Source organism: Pituophis catenifer, unplaced genomic scaffold, assembly GCF_029215685.1.
Source record: "Pituophis catenifer annectens isolate HBS135680 unplaced genomic scaffold, rPitCat1.0.hap2 SCAF_1, whole genome shotgun sequence".
Classification (NCBI taxonomy): Eukaryota; Metazoa; Chordata; class Lepidosauria; order Squamata; family Colubridae; genus Pituophis; species Pituophis catenifer.
This window is the reverse complement of record NW_027256881.1, coordinates 318,623,355-318,643,391: the sequence shown is the minus strand read 5'-3', so window position 1 is coordinate 318,643,391 and position 20,037 is coordinate 318,623,355. Positions and strand designations below refer to the sequence as shown.

The 20,037-nt window shown below is 39.5% G+C and overlaps 1 protein-coding gene across 1 annotated transcript in view; it reads left to right on the top strand.

Annotated features, from left to right (window-relative positions):
- Nucleotides 1-1,153: 1,153 nt before the first annotated feature.
- The window catches only part of MTHFD1 (methylenetetrahydrofolate dehydrogenase, cyclohydrolase and formyltetrahydrofolate synthetase 1), a 62,818-nt gene continuing 43,934 nt past the window's right edge, over nucleotides 1,154-20,037 (top strand). Inside the window, exons 1-7 of the mRNA XM_070942433.1 lie at nucleotides 1,154-1,234; nucleotides 12,401-12,485; nucleotides 14,722-14,781; nucleotides 15,764-15,817; nucleotides 17,087-17,223; nucleotides 18,429-18,529; nucleotides 19,065-19,201. Of these exons, the coding sequence (XP_070798534.1) occupies nucleotides 1,194-1,234; nucleotides 12,401-12,485; nucleotides 14,722-14,781; nucleotides 15,764-15,817; nucleotides 17,087-17,223; nucleotides 18,429-18,529; nucleotides 19,065-19,201 (615 nt within the window). The 5' untranslated portion in view covers nucleotides 1,154-1,193. The remainder of the gene's footprint in view (nucleotides 1,235-12,400; nucleotides 12,486-14,721; nucleotides 14,782-15,763; nucleotides 15,818-17,086; nucleotides 17,224-18,428; nucleotides 18,530-19,064; nucleotides 19,202-20,037) is intronic.

The window sequence follows — 20,037 nt, the reverse complement described above, 5'->3', positions numbered from 1 at the left end:
ACCACGGAGACATCTTCGGCTTTGAAACAGAGATAAGCACCGCTCCCTAGAGTCGGGAAGGACTAGCACAAATGTGCAAGGGGAACCTTTACCTTTAAGTTTCCCCTAGTGCAGGGGTGGTGGGCAACTGTGGCCCTTTTACAACCTGTGGACTTCAACTCCCAGAATTCCTGAGCCAGAAAGCTCAGGAATTCTGGGAGTTGAAGTCCACAGGTTGTAAAAGGGCCACAGTTGCCCACCCCTACCCTAGTGTTTTCAAGTATCGAATACACAGCCCCCACCCCCCACACACACAATACACCACACACACACAGAGAGAGAGAGAGAGAGAGAGAGAGAGAGAGAGAGAGAGAGGCAGACAGACAGACAGAATGAATTCTGGGAAATTCTAAAGTCTTGGCTGTCTCAGGAATTCTGGGAGTTGAAGTCCACAGGTTGTAAGAGGGCCACAGTTGCCCACCCCTGCCCCTAGTGTTTTCAAATATCGAATACACAGCCCCCCCCACACACACACACAATACACCACAGAGAGAGAGAGAGGGGGGGCAGCATGAATGGGAAATTCTAAATTCCTTTTTCTGCAAAACAAGTTGTGCAATCTGATCCCCCCCAAGTGGTGAATTTTATGCAATCTGCTCCCGAGGAACTGAAGCCTGTCCGTTTTCAAGCAGCTCGTTTACTTCTGCGTTTAAAAGGTGCGCAAGAGACAATTAGACCCTGTCAGGAAGCATCAAGCTTTCCTCATTGAGCTGTGCTTTTCTCAAGCCCGCTTCTTCAACGAGGGGGAAACGATCGCTCCACCTAACTCGGGAGGAGCGGGAGGCGCCGGGGATCGACTGGGAAGGACGACGCCTCCTGGATCGGCTCCTAGAAAGGGGTGGTCCGGGACCTTCGTGCGCGCGCGCGCGCGCCCGCCCGCCGAAAGAAGTGAGTTCCTGCTAGTCTGGGTCCATCGCCTCCTCCTCTTTCTCCTCCACCCCCCTCCGGCGGAAGGCGGGGAAGAGAGGGGGGGAACGCGGAGGGCGTCCCGGGTTGGCTGTCCGAGGGAACTCGCGCCCCGGGAGTGTCGTGCAAAGTTTGTAGCCACGTGGGTAGCACGCGGAAGGAGGAGGGTCCCGGGGGTTTTTGAACTCCTTCCTGACACCATCGGAGCCTCTCTTAGCGCAAGAGCTGCTGTTGTCCGGAGAGTCGCCATGCCTTCCGCGGAGATCATCAGTGGGAAAACCGTTTCGGCGTAAGTTCCCTCCATCGCGTCGGTGCGCGGAGTTGGGGTTGGAGATTCACGCTGATATCTGTTATCTTTTTCTGCAAAAAGAAAAGAAAAGAAAAGAAAAGAGGGGGGGGCAGCGAGAGACTTTCCAGATTCGGGAGGGCGGCAACACCGTAAATGCGTCGTGTGGTATACCTGGCCTGTTATCTAGTACAGGGGTCTCCAATCTTGGCAACTTTAAGCCTGGCGGACTTCAACTCCCAGAATTCCCCAGCCAGCTTTGCTTTGCTGGCTGGGGAATTCTGGGAGTTGAAGTCCGCCAGGCTTAAAGTTGCCAAGGTTGGAGACCCCTGATCTAGTACATAGGTATGGTGAAGAATGTGCTTATCAGAACAATCTAATAAATCCTAAGAATCCTAATTTTACAGTCCAGTCTAACACAGTGTGAATCTTACATTAATCTCTATTTAAGAGGTAAATCCCATTGAATTCAATGAGATTGCCTGCAGATGTTTCTCATAAAGAGGGATGTTGGAGATCAGCACTTGCTTGGTAGTCCCTGCATTAACTCTACTTTATCAAGTTGGGTTGTGTTTTGCTCGTCCCAACAGCCAGCTTGTTTGCAATTTTATTTTGTGGGTGACTTTCTCAAAGACACATTAAGAGATTTATTTGTCCCTATGGAACAGTTAGTTGGTAGGAAGCTGAACTAGTCACAGTGTCTTTTTGTGCATATCAGGTCACTGTTTGCTTAATTGTGGCCTGTTGAATAACTATTAGGGTTGTCATAGTGCTCTACACCAGCACCAAACCACATTATGGCTTACAATAATGACTGAACCCAACCAACGTCGCCTTTGAGAAAATGTGGGCCAGGCTTGGCTTCTCTTCCTACTGAGGCATACACATTTGGCACAGGAACATGAAAAGTTGTTTTTCCCACCTTAACCATTTTTAGCCTAGCATTAGCTCCTCCGCCTTAGTAAATTTGAGTTGTTCACTCTCTTGAGCTTGGACTTTAGAATGCTAGGCAGCTCTTTTTTCTCACCTGCTCTTTGCAAACAGAATCATGCTGGATCTTTTATGTACAGAATTTGAGAAGGCAGAGCACTAGAGCAGATTCAAGCACCCACCTATCTATGAAATTTGTTAGAGGACCCTCACATAGTTGGCTGTGTTCTCACAAAACACTGAACCATAAACTAGGCAACCACATTTAAGTTGATGTATCAACCTAGCCTGTTTTGGATTAATGATTCAATATGTTGCCCTTTGATAAAATTGTGTGTGTGGAGGGGGGGGTCATGCATTACTCTAGTATATGGTCTATCAAAATCACAATATGTCATTTTGATTATACAAGTGACTTCTCTTAAGGATTCCTCCTTTTTCCCCTCTGTAAGAATGCCCTAGAAAGAAAGGTAACTGAAGCAGTATTGAAATTACAAGGTAGCTAATTTGCTACTCCTTTCTCTCCTGAGGGTAGAACTGTACCTCCTAACCACAGCAAGGGAGGCAGGATTTCAACAGGCGCTTGAATATTGGCATTTGGAACAATTGCATCCAGTTTGTATTAAAGGCACACCACTTCTAATAAGAAAGGGGTGGAGTGAAAGTGTCACGGGATTAAAGGAAAAATTGGTAATAAATCATGCCTAGATTTGCTTATAACTTATAGAGTTCTAATAAGCATGGGTTTTTTTAATTTAATTTTTTAATTTATATGTGTCTGTGCATTGTGGTCAGTGCCATTTGGAAGAGTTGTTTCCTCCCATTTAGAAGCTGAGGTGGTTTCTTCTAGGACGAGACCTAGAAGAAACATCGGCAGTGATTGGTTATGCAAAAGGGTTTCATAGAAAATCACAGCACAAGATTTTAGTATTAAATTATCCCTAAATCCAGAAAGATTTGCACAGAAGATATGAACTGACAGTTGACCTGCCAAAAGTGGAAACAGGCCTATTTTTTCTTTCTCACCAATTCCTGTGCCTTTAATGGTTGTGCAGTTAGCCATTGCCTACTTTCTTGATTCCAAATTGTGACTCTGCCCCTCCTCTGTTTCTTGGAAGAGAACTTCTAATTATTGTGCAAGTTTGTTCTATTATACTGATTCGGTTGGGAAGTTGCTTGCATAAGCAGCTTCTGGCAGGAGTTAACCTTTATTTATTTATTTATTTATTTATTTATTTTTCCAATTTATATACCGCCCTTCTCCCTGAGGACTCAGGGCGGTGTACAGCCAGAATTAAGAACATGAAATACAAATATTACAAATATTAAAAAACAATTAAAATATATATAAATTTGGCCCAAAAATTAAAAATCACAAACCAATTAAAACATTTAAAAATTTCTTCTTAAGCCAGCCCGGCTTGCTGGAAAAAGTGGGTTTTAAGGGCACGACGGAAGGCACTGAGGCATATAGGTTTTGCTATGGTGCTAAACTGCCAGGTTCACAGAATTTTGATGCTTTCCTGTCATACTATAATTGCCAGAAAATGCAGAACAAGGTCCATTTAAAAAAAAGAAAACTGCAGCTGTCCAAGTTGGATGTCAGGGATGCACAGCTTATTTCATCTGGATGCTACATTTGATTTTTGAATAACAAAATGAATATACGTGGGAGTAGATACCACATTGTAGGTGGCAATTCTTGGCAGACTTTTAGTTGATCTCAAAAAAGCTAAACTAAACAAATTAGTATTTAGGTGGGAGAGTACCAGGAAATCCTAGGACTATGGCCTGGACTGGAAGCTGAAAAACCATCTGGAAGAAGATAGTGGCAACTTCTCCTGCTTTCTTGCCAAAAAACAAATGGGCATGTGAACAGGATTGTTGTATTTTTCGTCTGGTAGAGTATATGTTGCTTTATGCATGCAGGTTGTTTTGTTTTTGTGTCTTCAAGTCAGTATCGATTCCTGGTTGACTGCCTGAACAAGTCCATGCAGTGTTCCTGGCAAGATCTTTCAGAAATAGTTTGCCATTGCCTCCTTCCTAGGTCTGAGAGAAGGACTGGCTCACCCAGCTGGCCTCAGACTAAGGACTAATTTGTTCAGGTTTCTTCCTCAGTTACCCAGTACACAGACTGGCTCTCAGATATGTATATAAACAAATTAGACTTTTAAGAGTATGTTTTCTGCACTCTCTCAAAATGTCTCAATAGCATACTTCTAAATAAAGCTATGCATAGAAGGTGTATCATTTTTTATTGTTTTCAAAAGACTAATGGTAGTCTTTCCAGCCCAGATCAATTCCCATAAAGCTGGTGCTTAGTTTCTAGATAGATGCCATCTAATCATAGGCATCAAGAGAGGTCTCCATATGTGCTATCATACTCACGAGTGCCATTTTGAGGATACACCCACCCAACTTTGGACTAAGTTTTAAAACCGTGGAAAGGGAGAGCCTATCAAGTCTTTTTCTGAACGGTATCTTTGATTTCCTATCTTTCTTTATTGCTTATTAACTCAGAGTTCCATGATTGATTAACATTTTATATCTTGATCCTGAAATTATACATATGATACAAAATGTTTGCTGTCTTTTGAAATCCATTCACTGTTTTAATGCAGAGGTAGGGAATCTTTACTTCTTTATGTGATGTTCAACTCCCAAGTCTTTTGGCTGCGTTGGCTTGGGCCAAGAGAATTCAGACTAGAAACATCAGGAAGGCTGCAAATTTCAGATTTCTGCTTTTAAAATCGTCTGCATAGGTGTCTGGTTGGCAAAGGTTCCAGCTTTGTTTTAAATAAATCACACTAAGAAACCTATCAAGAGAAGCTTTATCACTTCAGGCAGCACATTTTTTTGCACACAAACAGAAATAGTGTTAAGAAAACCGATTCTGCTACTTTAGGTTTGTTGGATTTTGACCACCGATAGGATTATTGAGTTTTCGCTGTATTTTTCTACCTAACAGAAGAAGTATAAGGACTGTGGTTTTGCACAATTGGGAAAAATCTATAAAGTTATCTCATTTCAGTATAATTTAAAATGGAATCATCCTTGTACTGTAAAGCCTGCATGCCAAGAGCTCTTTGGTGTTCTTATTTATTTGTTTGTTTATATTCTACCTTCATTATTTTAACAAATAATTAATACTCAATGATATTTCCTTTTCCTCACTTGGCTCCCTTGTAGATTCATTTATTCATTCAAAACTGGAAGCTAACATGCCCCACCAGCCACATGCATACTGTCACGGAACATAAAAGATGGTGGGTTGAGAGCAGTTCAGTGCTTTGTGTAGAAGCGTGCTTGCCTTTTCATTGAAAAAACAAAGATAAATTGAGTTAATAAAGAACATTCTCAGAGACCAGAAAAATGGTGCATTTTGCCTTCTGGTAAAGTGGGTAACTCCAGTCAGGTTGCCAATAACATGTTCTCAGCATTCCAGATATACTCACATTCCTATAAATTGGGAGTCTGTTTTCCCACAACGCGTCAATTATAGGAACTCCTATTGTTTTCCAGTATTAGATTACTGGAAAAATAAGACTGAGTCCACCTATTGTGCTAAACCAGGGGTGTCAAACTCAAGGCCTGGGGGCCGGATCTGGTCCATGGGGGGGCCCTGGAAACAGCAAAGGACTGGCCCACAGTGCCTCTGCCAGCAAAAATGAAGATCGCAAGGGCCGCAGGTGGCCCTCCTGAGCTCCATTTTCACTGGCAAAGGGTTGAAGGAAGCTGAAAATGGAGCCCAGGAGCCCATTTTTGCTGACAGAGCGCTCACGCCACCACAGGCGCCCTGACACAAGTGATGTCAAGCTGGCCACACCCACCATGCCCCCCCCAGGTCAAACAGAACCCTGATGCGGCCCTCAATGAAATTGAGTTTGACATCCCTGTGCTAAACCATAATTTGTTTGTGATTTATTAAATAATAAATTGTAATGGGCTAGAGTCACATACCCCACCAAACCTTTAACTATTCTTTGCAATATTTTGATTAGGCCAAATCAGACCATAATCAGTTGAATAATATGAAACCATTAGTTCTGTTGCCTATACTTTGAATGGGCTTTCATCGATCAAACATAGTCAATAGAACTTTAATATTGCCCGATGCTGGATCAAATCCAGCTGTTTTTGTCATAGGAATTGTAGGGTGAAAACATCACATGTGGTCCCCCATGGGTCAGATGTATCACATGCTGACCCCATCCCCTCCCCTGCCTGGTTTAGCGAAGGGGGGGGAATTCCCGATATGTCACGTGACGAAGCTGTGATGACAAGGGTTTAACACCCCTGGACTGCAGCTTCTTCATTCTAACTCACTGGTTCTGTTGCCTGAAGTTTATGAAAGTATGTTCACTATCTCTGGAGACTTTATACGGCCCATCCCTACTGTGGGGAAAAAGAGTGACCAGTAAATGATTGACAAATCCAAGAAATGCAGCTGTCTGTTGCAAGAAATGACTGGTTGCACCCCAAAGAGAAGCTGTTTTATTATGACAAACTTTTCTGAACTGTCTATGTTGCCAGGCTACAATTTAGTAGCTGTTTTTAAAGCTTCAAAATTGTGTTGATTTGGGACTTGAACCTAAAAGAGGAAGTTGGAGAACAAAAATAAATATTATCCTTCTTTTAGGCCTCAAGGGGGTGTCAAAGAACATCAGAATAGGAAAAGTTACTGTGTGAGATTGTTTCAGATAGATTTCATAAAGGGAGGGATCTAGATACCAATATATCTATCCTTCCTAAGCTTTTTGGGGGAGGCTATCATGAGTTTAGAATTCATAAGGCTCATGTGCAACTGATTAAATAGCACTTAACGTGATCAGGCTATCTGTGAAATTTAAGGGAAAGTTTCTGTTCTTTACATCTTGCATGGAATTTTCCTTTCTAGCTGAATTGGCACATGAAGCAGCTACAAGAATCTGCTCTCTTAATGACCTTTGGAATTGAAAGCTGTTGCAAACATTTAACATGGCCCATATTGGAAAAAACAGAATGAATTTCAACTGAATTGTGGAATAGTGGATTGCTTTGTTCTTGGGCTTGGGATGAGTGAAGAGCAAATCCTTTCTCAGTCCCAGAACTCACTGGGCAATCTTCAAGCAACATTGTCTTAAGTCACAGATTGTGCTAAATCATGATTTGTTTAGACACAGGTTTTTCAATAAGCCACATTTGGCTGCATTCTGGCATACTTTAACAGAAAAAATGTATGTTGCTCTTTATTATAGAAAATTACACAACTCAATGATTGTTGGATCTTTGAGAGATTTTTCATTACCTAAACAGTTATTTTACTTGCCACTTACAGGAATTCTGTGGCAAACATCACATATCTTTTCCCTTTCTGTTCATTTGGGAATATAAATTAGGGATGTTAAATTAATTTGCTTGATTTGCAAATTAATTTCATCAGGCCCTTTTATAGCCAGTTTAGGACTTCATTTTAAAATCGCTTTACATTTATGAAGCAGAAGGCAGTAATAGAAATTTTGCTATTTAGTACATATGAGAAAAAAACTTGGGTGGCAAAAAGTATTTTATGATCTGCAGTACAGGTAGTCCTCGATTTATGACTACAGTGGAGCCCAAAATTTATGTTGCTAAGCGAGACATTTGTTAAGTGAGTTTTGTTCCACTTTACGACTGTTAAATGAATCACTGCAATTCTTAAGTTAGTAACATGTTTGTTAAGTGAATCTGGCTTCCCCATTGACTTTGCTTGTTAGAAAGTTGCAAAAGGTGATCACATGACCCTGGGACACTGCAACCGTCATAAATATGAACCAGTTGCCAAACATCCAAAATTTGATCACTTGATCATGGGGATCCTGCAGTGGTCGTAATTGTGAAAAATAATAATGTCACTTTTCTCAGTGACGTTGTAACTTTCAATAGTCACTAAATGAACTGTTGTGAGTCACGGACTACCAATATTAGAAGTAGCTGGGAATTAGCTCTTAGCAAGCTGAAATGGATGTGATGGAATTAATGGAGTGGGATTTGGTGAAATATTAACTGATAGAAGAGATGTCCATGCCACTCAGCTCTTTTATCCAGTGGAAATTACTACATCTATTTGGTCAGTAAGAGCCAAAACTGGTTTGATGTCACATAATCAATAAACTAAATATTGTGAAATTAAAGCTAACAGAGACGTTAATTTCTTACAGGGCTATCTCAAATGTTACCTTGAAAAACAAGTATTTGTAATATTAGGAAAGGTTTAAGGAGATCATAGGTAAAACACCTCCTTTTGGTTCACCCAAAATCACCCCCTCTGTCAGTTGATCCTGCATTTTCCCCTTCTGACCTTCAGCCACAGTATCATTATAGACATTATGGGAGATTAGAGGGATGACTGGCATTTTGAATGCCAGCCTGTAGAGAAAATTAAGACAAAGATAACTAGAAATCAAGTCCTTCCAGGAAAAAGTAAGAAAATTAGGTAAATTTAGGTTTGAAAAAAAAATCACTAAAGGAGTATCATGTGGAAAGATCAAGACTCAAGAAGATCTACTGTGTGAGCCCTGAACTGCTGCTTCTCACTCTCAAAGCTGAGAAAAGAATGGCCAAAAAGTCCATTGACTCCAAAGAGTGAGGTGGAAAATATTAGGAGTTCAAACCCTGGCTATTGTGTATATTGGGTTTAATGTTTGTGTTCTCGAGCAGACAAATCTATGTATAAACAGGATTTCTTTTGCGACTGTAATTATGCAGCTTCCTTTATTGTGCCAAGGCTCTGGAATTTCTGCTTTTGGGTACAGGATGCAATTCTACGAATGCAGAGTTGATTTACCATTGTACTTGTGTGAAATCTGACATAAGCCCTGTTTAAGCAGCATCAACCATCTCAGAACTTTCTCGAATCCCTGTTAATAACATTTTATGATGTCTAGAAAGCTGCTTTCTCACATCTTGACAACTATTTAATCAAATAGTAACTTGTTTTGTGATTTGTATTAATGCAAAGTGATTTGGGGGGAATGATATTAGATATGATGCAGTCCTTGTATTTTGCAAAACCTGGTTTATGATTTTGCATCACAAATAAAAGCAGCCAATTCTAGCTCAGGAAAAAATAATGGTTAAGCAGAACCTAGCTTAATGCAATGTCTGTAGCAGGTAATTATTAAGTTCTACTGGTCTTTCAAACAATGTTAAGAAAAAAAATTATTTGCAGTTGCACTCTGGGTTCACCAGGTGGCAATGAATGGTGTGATTGTTAATTTTACTAGAATAGAGTGTATGGTAGTAAATGATGTACAGTAGCAACTGGTTTGTCAGTTTCATTTTCTTCTTCAATTTTACTTTTGTCTAAGTCAGACCTGGGCATTTTACAGCACCTGGGCTATATCTGACCCTTTGGCTGTCCCTGTCCGGCCTGTTGGAGGGCAATCAGAAATTAGAATAAGACATAATATTTGTTCTTACCAGTAGCAGGTAATCAAAACCATATAGTTTACAATTTTTTTTATAAAGCAATAAAATTAACATTGAGCAGAATTAAGTTTAGCATATAGGTTTGACCCTTCACAACAATCCCAGTTTCTCATGTGGCCCCTTGGGAAAATCAATTGCCCACCCCTGCTCTAAACTAAATATTTCCACCTAATAATTAAACATAAGAAATACTGTTGCATAATATTTTGTACAAGAAAAATATTGATGGTTGGAGAGTGAAACCAGGCCTGTAAGGCATAGACTCAAACCCCAGTTTTTCTTAAAAGTTTAAAACTCATTTGGGTCTGTCACTTACCTCACTTACCTCTCATTGCATTCTTTGATAAAGTGACAAAATTAGTGGACCAGAGGAATGCTGTCGATACAATTTACTTGGACTTCAATAATAGCAATAGCACTTAGACTTATATACCACTTCATAGTACTTTACAGCCCTCTCCTCTCTAAGTGGTTTACAGAGTCAGCATATTGCCCCCAACAATATGGGTCCTCATTTTACTGACCTCAGAAGGATGGAAGGCTGGGTCAACCTTGAGCCTGGTGAGATTCGATCTGCCAAACTGCTGGCAGCCAGTGATCAGCAGAAGTAGCCTGCAGTACTTCACTCTAACCACTATGCCACCACAGCATTTAAGACAGTAAGGCATTTGATAAAGTAGACCATAACCTACTACTAGATAAAATAGAAAAATGTGGGTTAGACAGCATTACCACCAGATGGATTCATAACTGGCTGACCAACCGCACTCAACGTGTAAGTCCTCAATGGAATTGCATTTACATGGACAGAAGTATGCAGTGGAGTATCCCAAGGCTTTGTTTTAGACCCAATAGTCTTCAACGTCTTCATCAATGATTTGGACGAGGGGATAGATGGGGAACTCATCAAATTTGCAAATGACATCAAGCTACCAGGAATAGCCAACTCTCCAGAAGATAGGCTTAAGATACAGAAAGATCTTGACAGACTTGAACATTGGGCGCTATCTAACAAAATGAAATTCAATGGTGAAAAAAGTAAGGTTCTACATTTAGGCAAGAAAAACAAAATGCACATGTACAGTATGTGTGGTACCTTGCTCAATAGTAGTAACTCTGAGAGGGATCTTGGAGTCCTAGCAGACAACCATTTAAATATGAGCCAGCAGTATGCAGCAGCTGCCAAAAAAGCTAATACAATTCTAGGCTGCAAAAAGAGAAGGATAGAATCAAGATCACATGAAGTGTTAATACCACTTTATAATGTCTTGGTAAGGCACACTTGGAATACTGCATCCAGTTTTGGTCGCCACGATGTAAAAAAGATGTGGAGACTCTAGAAGGAGTGCAGAGAAGAGCAACAAAGATGATTAGGGGACTGGAGGTTAAAACACATGAAGAACGGATGTAAGAACTGGGTATGTCTAGTTTAAAGAAAAGAAGGACTACAGGTGACATGATAGCAGTGTTCCAATATCTCAGGGACTGGCAGAAAGAAGAGGGAGTCAAGCTATTGTCCAAAGCACCTGAGGGCAGGACAAGAAGCAATGGTTGGAAACTAATCAAGGAAAGAAGCAACCTAGAACTAAGGAGAAATTTCCTGACAGTTAGAACAATTAATCAGTGGAACAACTTGCCTCCAGAAGTTGTGATTGCTCCAACACTGGAAATTTTAAGAAGAGATTGGACAACCATTTGTCTGAAGTGGTGTAGGGTTTCCTGCCTAAGCAGGGGGTTGGATTAGAAGACATCCAAGGTCCCTTCCAACTCTGATATTCTGTGTTTTTTTTCACAGGATATTATGTAACTTTGTAAAATCAACAGACCTACAGTATATTGTAAATCATAAATAGTGACAGTAACATTTTGTTGACGTTTCTTGTCAAACTGTCTCAGATCCAGTTCATACATTGTTCATGAGAGGTCCTTGGTGCTCTCTGAGCTTGGTTTTTTCCTTGCAGATGTTTCATTACCGAAACTAGGTAACATAATCAGTGCTAGTAAGGAGTGGGGTTTGCTCTCAGTTTATATTCTACTGGCTTGTCCAACAGTGTTGGTGGGGGTGACCTTAGAGATTCTCCAGGCTGTTTGCTATTGGCTTGTTTGGCAGTTCCTTGATTGGGGTATTGGTTACTTGATTGATGTTAATTTTGATATTAATCTATGCTTGTCTGGGTCCTGATTGCTGCTGGGGCGGTTGTGTTCCCTTTTTGGCTTGTTAATTGTCTCTTTTGTAGTATGTAGTTAACTACATATAACAAACCCTACTCCTTACTAGCACTGATGATGTTACCCATGTTGGGTAATGAAACATCTGCAAGAAAATAACCAGGCTCAGAGAGCACCAAGGGTCCTTCATTTCAACCCTGAGCTACAAATATTATCCTTTATTGATACATTTGTCAGTTGGCCACTACACACATCAGTTTTTAAAACTGCCTTTAATAATTTTCCTTGTTAGACTTCATCTCATTTTAGGCAACTGCATACCTTCACAACTGCACTGTTGACTCTCACCATTGATGAGTGACAGTTCATGACATTCTATGAGCAAAGAAAAGAAAGTTGTTCAAACATCTTTACTTGGGCAGTTGATGTATTTCTTCCCCTTTCTTAATTCTGGTCAGCAGCACAGTCTTCCACATTTGTGGAATTGGGAATTAGAAACGGGAAAACTAAATGGTGCAAATTTAAATCTTGGGGTTGTTTTTGGAACTAGATCCCACTTTTTTTTTTAATCTACTATTAATTGTTAATCTTTACTTTCTCTTTCCCACCTGTTTTTTCTAGCCAAGTAAGGGAGCGACTGAAGAATCAAGTTGCAGAAATGAAAGCAAAAGTTCCTGGTTTCAGGCCAGGCCTTGCTATTCTGCAGGTAAGGGCAATATATATATTGTCACCCATAGAATCAAGCCAAGCATATGCAGGTAATCTTTGACTTAAGACCACAATTGGGAGTAGAAGGTCTGCCCCTAAGTGAGGTGATTAAGTGAGTCATACCCAATATTGCAATCTTTATGTTGGAGTTGTTAAGCAGATCACCAGGGTCATTAAGCAAACCACATGGTTGTTAAGTGAGTCTGGTTTCCCCCATTGACTTTATTTGCCAAACCCCGGCTACGAAAGTCACAAATGGCAATCAAGTGAACCCAGGATACTGCAATCATTGTAAATACATGCAAAGCACCTGAATTTTGATCATGTGATGGTGCAACAGTCATAACTGTGAGGACCAGTTATAAGTCATTGTTCTCCATTGTAACTTGGACACTAAATGAATAGTTGTAAGTCGAGGACTATCTGTAATAGTTTTGGTGCATTGTTGTTTTATAGCACTTTAGTTAGAGCTGTCCCATTCATTTCCATAGTCCTTACAGTCAATAACAACTCAAATGAATCTTTTTTTGTACTGTGAAGGGTCTACATAACAGCAAATTGTTGACAACACAATTTAATATGTCGTGTGAACTATGAAAACTTTATAAGGAATGGCAGATGCATCCAGAGAGAATTTTTCTGGAAGTATGCAAACTCTGAATTCAAAGGAGAAAAAGAAACTTCAGAGGATGCAGGAGTTCTCAGGTAGTATCTGTCAGCAAGTCCTTAAACTGCTGGGATTATACTGTAGCCACAAAAACAGCGACATGATTCCAGAAAAAGCTGCATCTATTTTAAAATGCTCCAAAGTGCCTTTTCCCCCTTTGAATTCAATATTGTACACAACCTTAGTGCCATCTCTTGAATTTTATATGCTGTTTAAAACGGGAAAAAGTATCCAAAAAGCCTTTTACAATGCCAAACATTTTATTTCTGTTTCTTTTATCTTGTATTTATGTTATGCTCAGTTTTTATGTATTTATGCTCAGTTTTTATGTATTTATGCTCAGTTTTTATGTATTTATGCTTAGTTTGAGGAAGACATTGTTTGAGGAAGACATTGTGTTATACATTACTAGCACGCTTGTAAAATGCATATTAGCTTAAAAGGCAGATTAAATATGAATATATTCATATTTAGAGTGAAGGTTTTAAAGTCTGCCAGATTCCAGCTAAGCACACTAAAGTTCTCCCCTGTTGACTGGGAGGAATTATGTAAGAAAGAATGAAGTCTGAGGCAGATACAAGATCCCAGTTGAGCTAGTGGAGCAGTGAAAATATAATTTGGTTTTGTTCAAAAAGACCATTACATATTAAATCTGATTGAGAGAAAACTTTAGGCCAGGGCTGTCAAACTCGTGGCCCGCAGGCTGGATGTGTCACATGCTGGCCATGCCCATGCCCGGTTTAGCAAAGGGGGAAAAAGTCACCATATATCACGTGACAATGCCGGGACAACACAAGTTTGACACTCCTGCTTTAGACAATAGGTGTAGTGGTTGAGGCACTGGCCTAGAAATCAGGAGACTATGAGTTCTAGTCCCACCTTAGGCATGAAGACAACTGGGTGACTTTGGGCCACTCTTTCTCTCACTTTCTCAGCCCAACCCACCTCACAGGGTATTAGCTATGCTCCCTGCCTTGTTACTGATAAAGGGTTAAAGGTAGAATAAAAATGTAATAAATAGATAACCAAGAAATTTACTTATGTAGAAACATTACCATTTTTTATGAGATTAATAACACATGTTGTTTGTTACATTGTACTGTACGCAAAATTGTTTTCCAACCACCACTAAAGTAACAGATTAAGATGAAAAAGGACTTCAGAGCAGTACGACATGTTATTAGTATCATTTTGTTCTGTTTTGGCAATATCCAACTTCTTGGAAGAGTAAACAATTATCTAGGATAAAGAAATATATTTTAGAATTGTGCAAAAGGTTTTGAAGTCATGATCAGAACCCTTCAACTTTGAAATGCTTTCTGTAAATTTAGTCTTCAATAGCATCGATAAAAGGATGAAAGGCCTATAATAGTGGTCCCCAACCTTTGAGGCTTGGTGGTCCAGTGGGGGGGGAGAGAACTGGCTCACGCAAGTTGAGCTACATGCGTGCATTGGCCAGCTGGTCATGCGGCCCAATTCCGTACAGGCCGTGGCCTGGTAGTGGGCCATGGCCCAGGGGTTAGGGAACACTGGCCTATAAAATAATCTGATTTATTTTCCCCCAAAGGTTGGTGACCGGGATGATTCAAATCTCTACATTAGCATGAAGCTGAAGGCTGCCGCTGAGGTAATTCTGTTTTTCCGTAGCATTAGAAACAATGAAACATTTTGTTCTTATTTGTGAATTTAGCTTCAAGTAGGGAAATTGAGATACATAGTTTCCAATTGTAAAGTGTAATTGTAACCATAACTTTTCTTGTTAGGATTAATGGATAGTCAATTACAAAACAGCAGTGGAAAATTAGTTATATGTATGATTGCTGCTACCCACAATGGAGGAATGGTTGGCGAAGATGACAGAACTAGCAGAGATGGCAACATTGTTTGATTAGAGAAAGATCAATAACTACATTTATTAGTGACTGGAAACCTATTTTGCTGAAAAAAGGAGAAAAAATATGGGTTTGAAGATTAGAAAGGGTAGCTTATGGGAAAAAGGAAAATGTGATGTAAATTTAGATAGTAAAATATAATTATAACCACTATCAAGGAGATTGTTTCTGTAGTAGTAGAAACTCTCCAGGATCTTCCCTTCTAGTGGAAAGATTTTGTGACAATTGTCTTCTTCAGCTGTACAAAGTTAGGATAAGAAGTACGTTATGGAGGGCTGTTGTGGTAACCAAGGATAATTTGCCAATTTGCACAGGGGCAATTGCTAAACAAATGCTTAATTAAAGATATAGTAAAGAAGTACACACACATATACAGATAGATGTGTACATACATATAAATATAAAAACTTGTTTTTATTTCCATTTCAAGACCAGAATTGAACACATTAGTTCTTATTTTCCCACACTGTATTGGAAAGACAGATGATGAAACTCTTGCTTTGTAGTGTGACAAAGAAAGTTGCCTGGTTGCCTAGACAACCTATGAATACATTTTCCTGCCTTTGCCCAATGAACATTTTAACCTCCTGCTATATACCATTTTTGAACTCTGTATGAGGAAGGTTATAAAGCTTGCAAAATGAGATTGTTTAACCTTCATCTGAACGTGTCTCAGTTCATAAACTCTGTCATTTATTTGGCATTTTGTTTTCTCAGATCGGGATCAATGCCAATCACATCAAGCTACCAGGCACTGCTACAGAAGCTGAGGTAATCCAGTTCACTTTAAGACATGTATGCATCAGCTGTATGTGATCAGATCAGTCTCACCTGATAGTATGTTTTCTGTTGCTCCTTGGAAATCAGTATCCTGAACCATTTCTGAAATGATTGTTTTCTTTCTAACATTAGCTACCTTTGGTGTCTATAATTTAACATTTTTAATTTGGGAACTTCTTAAAAAAATTACCAGGCAGAAACAATGGCTAAAAATAGCATGTCATGTCAAATACCAATAGCACTTAGATTTATATACCCCTTCATAGTGCTTTTACAGCCCTCTCTAAGCGGTTTATAAATCATATTTCCCCCAACAATCTGGGTCCTCAAATCATGATTTTCTACTTATCTACTCCTGAATAAATCATGGTTGGCTATATGGACACATTGAACTCAGTCATAAAGCTTATGTGTGCTGCTTCGTTTTTAAATGATTCAGTTAATTAAAAATAATAAATGAAAAGCATATAATACCAACTTAAAGAACCTCTAATAGATTCCAGAATTATCATTAGGTGGATGGCTACAAGTCTGGATATTGTTTAGAAGTATACTCACTTTTTTAGGAAAAGAAAAAAAAACCCAAAGATAAGCTAAAATGACAGAGAGTACTTAATAGGCAAGAGCTGGTGGCAAGGAATAACTCATTTATAATTTCATTAATGATTCTGTTCTCCACAACAACCATATTTCAAGAGATTCCAAATGTGAGCGGGGAAGGTTGGGATCACTATCATAAACTCTGAAATGATTACAAACCGTAGCTAGGTTTACATAACCTACTAAGTTTTTGTTTGACTTTGGTTTAGTGCAGGAATATCCAACCCATGGTCCACAGGCTGCCTGTGACCCTGAACAGCTAGTAGTCCAGCTCCAACAAAATTGTAAATGTTTAACATTATGTGATTTATATACATTAACTATGGTATATTATATATTTTATAAGAGGCCCAAGACAATTCCTCTTCATCTAATGCAGCTCAGGCAAGCCAAAAGTTTCGACACCCATGGTTTAGCAGATTGTTTGATTAGCCCTAACATTGCATTTGGATCCATTCATAATTATGAGGTAATATTGAGAATAATTCCAGTTTGTTAGAGCTGGTAAGTATTTCTGTGCCCCCTATACAATCACCCATGCTTGATGCCTGCTGACAGCAGGAGTGGTTGAAGAAATCAGGAAGCCTCTTCTGTGGTTTGTCAGCATTGCCTCTGAACTGGCTTGTTTCCCTTCTTTTCACCATTCCTATTAACTTGCAGGTGCTGAAATGCATTAACAATTTGAATGAAGACCCTGCCATCCATGGGTTTATAGTGCAATTGCCTCTGGATACAAACAAGCCCATCAACACAGAGAAAATTACCAATGCTGTGGCACCTGAGAAAGACGTTGATGGGTATGATTGTTATAAAATATGCATGTTAATTTATTTGGGGGTAAAATTCTCTTGTTGGGAGTTATAGTCCCAAAACATCTGGAGAGCCAGTTGGGGAAGGAATGCATTAAAGCAGTGTTTTTCAAACTTTGCAACTTTAACATATGTGGACTTCAACATCAAATGTCAGCTGGGAAATTGTGGGAGTTGAAGTCCACACATCTTAAAGTTGTCAAGTCAGGAAAACATTATACTAAAGAAAAGCAAAATAATTTTCTTTGGAAGTGGCTGCTTTTAAAAGTGTCCAGTCATAGTATATATATTAGGTTTTCATTTTGCTCTATTCTCACAGGAAGAAAACTTCACTAGTATAAGTAAATATTCAGGCAGAAGATCACCAAAAGTTAAGCTTTAATAACTTCTGTTTGCCCTTGCCTTCTTCCTTGAGCTGAGAGAGAATGATTGGCCCAATATGACTGGCTTGGTGCCTTGGTGCCTAAGGTGGGACTAGAAATATCTCGCCTAGTTTTTAGCCTGGTACCTTAATCACTACAGCAAACTGGCTGTTATTAAATTGCAAGGGAGGTAGTTTAAAAAAAAATCACCATATTTTGTTATAAACATGGAGCAAAAAAAGTTGCCTTAAACTAAGTAAGATCAGTCTATCTAATTCAGTGATGTGAGTATTTAGTATAGATAGTCCTTGACTTACGACCACAAATGGGCCCACAATTTCTGTTGCTAAGTGATACATTTGTTAAATGAGTTTTGCCCTATTTTACGACCTTTATTGCCCCTGTTGGTAAGTGAATCACTGCAGTTGTTAAGTTAGTAACATGATTTTTAAGTGAATCTGGCTTCCCCATTGACTTTGCTGGTCAGAAGGTCGTAAAGGAGGATCATATGACCCCAAGACACAGCAACCATTATAAATATGAGTCAGTTGCCAAGTGTCTGAATTTTGATCATGGGACCGTGGTGATGCTGCAATGGTAAGTGTGAAAAACAGTCAAAAGTCACTTTTTTCAGTGCCGTTGTAACTTTGAAGGTTCGCTAAGCAAACTATTGTAAGTCGAGGACTATCTACTCCACAAGGTTTCTTGTAGTTCCTCCCCTACAAAAGTTTAGATGGGAATAAAAAATTCAGAGCCATCTACAAAAGTTTAGATGGGAAGATAAAATTTCCAGGACTGCTAATTCAGCTGCTTTGCTTTTTCCCTTTTTAGCTTGAGCAGTATAAATGCAGGGAAACTGTCACGTGGGGACCTCAGCAACTGCTTCATTCCTTGCACACCCAAAGGATGCATGGAGCTTATCAGGCAAACAGGTGAGCAAGGAAAGGGTGGGTCTTAATTCACAAGAGCCAGGGATACATGTTAGGTACCATGAGTGATTATAGGGAAGCTGGAAAAGGAATGAAAGAAAACACAGACATAAACACTTGAGTGGCAACTCAGCTGATGCCTTATCATAAATGGCAACTTAGCTCAAGTGAAGAGAAATATTCCCTCTTTGAGGGGGATAGGCAGTTCAGAAATGTGAAAATTAAATAAAATGTTGGAAGAAGTATGTCAAAGCATTCAAAGACACTGTGCCTTAATTAATTCATATAAATGGGGCTGGAAAAACTCTTGCACTTTTCAAGATTCTGTATTTACCCCAGAGTAGCATCAAAGAGACCTTAGAGAAATCTCTTGTTTCTTTGATCTTACCCAACTGCTTGGAGTTTAACAGATACAAGCCTTAATAAAAATTTGATTTGGGGGCTTTGGGGTTGCTTTTTGTAAGCCAGAAATGGATCGTAAACTGAACAGAGCACAGCTTTTGTGATGTGAATGTGAATTCCAGGTTCTGCATTTCAGGTGTTCAAGTAGCAGGCAAAAAAGCTGTAGTGATTGGGCGCAGTAAGATCGTTGGGGCTCCTATGCATGACCTGCTGCTTTGGAACCACGCAACTGTGACCACTTGCCATTCCAAGACTGCATCGCTGGCTGACGAAGTAAGGCAGGAAAACTGCGGCTATAATGATTCTGGGTTTAGCCTATGCAAAGTGTGTGTTCTGCCAGGAAATGCATCAATCTTCTCTCCCCAACAGGTTCCTTTTTCCAGGTGGTTATTGTTTAGCAAATTAATAGGATAGGTGATCATGGGAAGTAGCAATTCCATACTAAAGTATATGTCTCTATATGGAAAATCCCAGGAAAATATGTAATTTCCTCTTGGAAAGGATACTGGAAAGTAGCAGACCTCAGTTTGCAATATAGGATTCCGTCTTTAAATCCATGTTCAAGTAGGCACTTGACTCAAACTAGTACTTCATATTTGGATAGTGATTTTCCGGCTCAGCATAGAAACAGGAAGAAGAGTCTGCAAAAACAAATACAACCATGTTGAGCCACTGTTCACTGTGAATCTGTGCAGATTCACACCAAGCCAGTTTTTCATGAACAATTATTAAGCTCTCTAGTCAAAGACGTATAGAATTTGGGGGGGGGGAAACATGTACAGTGTGTGCACAATTATTAGGCAAGTTGTATTTTGGAAGATTAATGTTATTATTGAACAACTACTCTTGGTAGTTGGATTGACTCTTGGTCAATCCAAAATGTTAATAAACCTCAAACCTGGATATTTAAGAAAGTAAAAGTGAGGTTTTGGCTTCTTTAGGAGAATATGTGTACACAATTATTGGGCAACTATTAGTGTGCACAATTATTATGCGACTAAATGGAAAACAAAAATTTGCCCATCTCACTCATTTGTTTTCATCTGTTAAAGTGAGAATAACTCAAAATGTACAAATAAACATTTCTGACATTTCAAACAAAAAAAAAA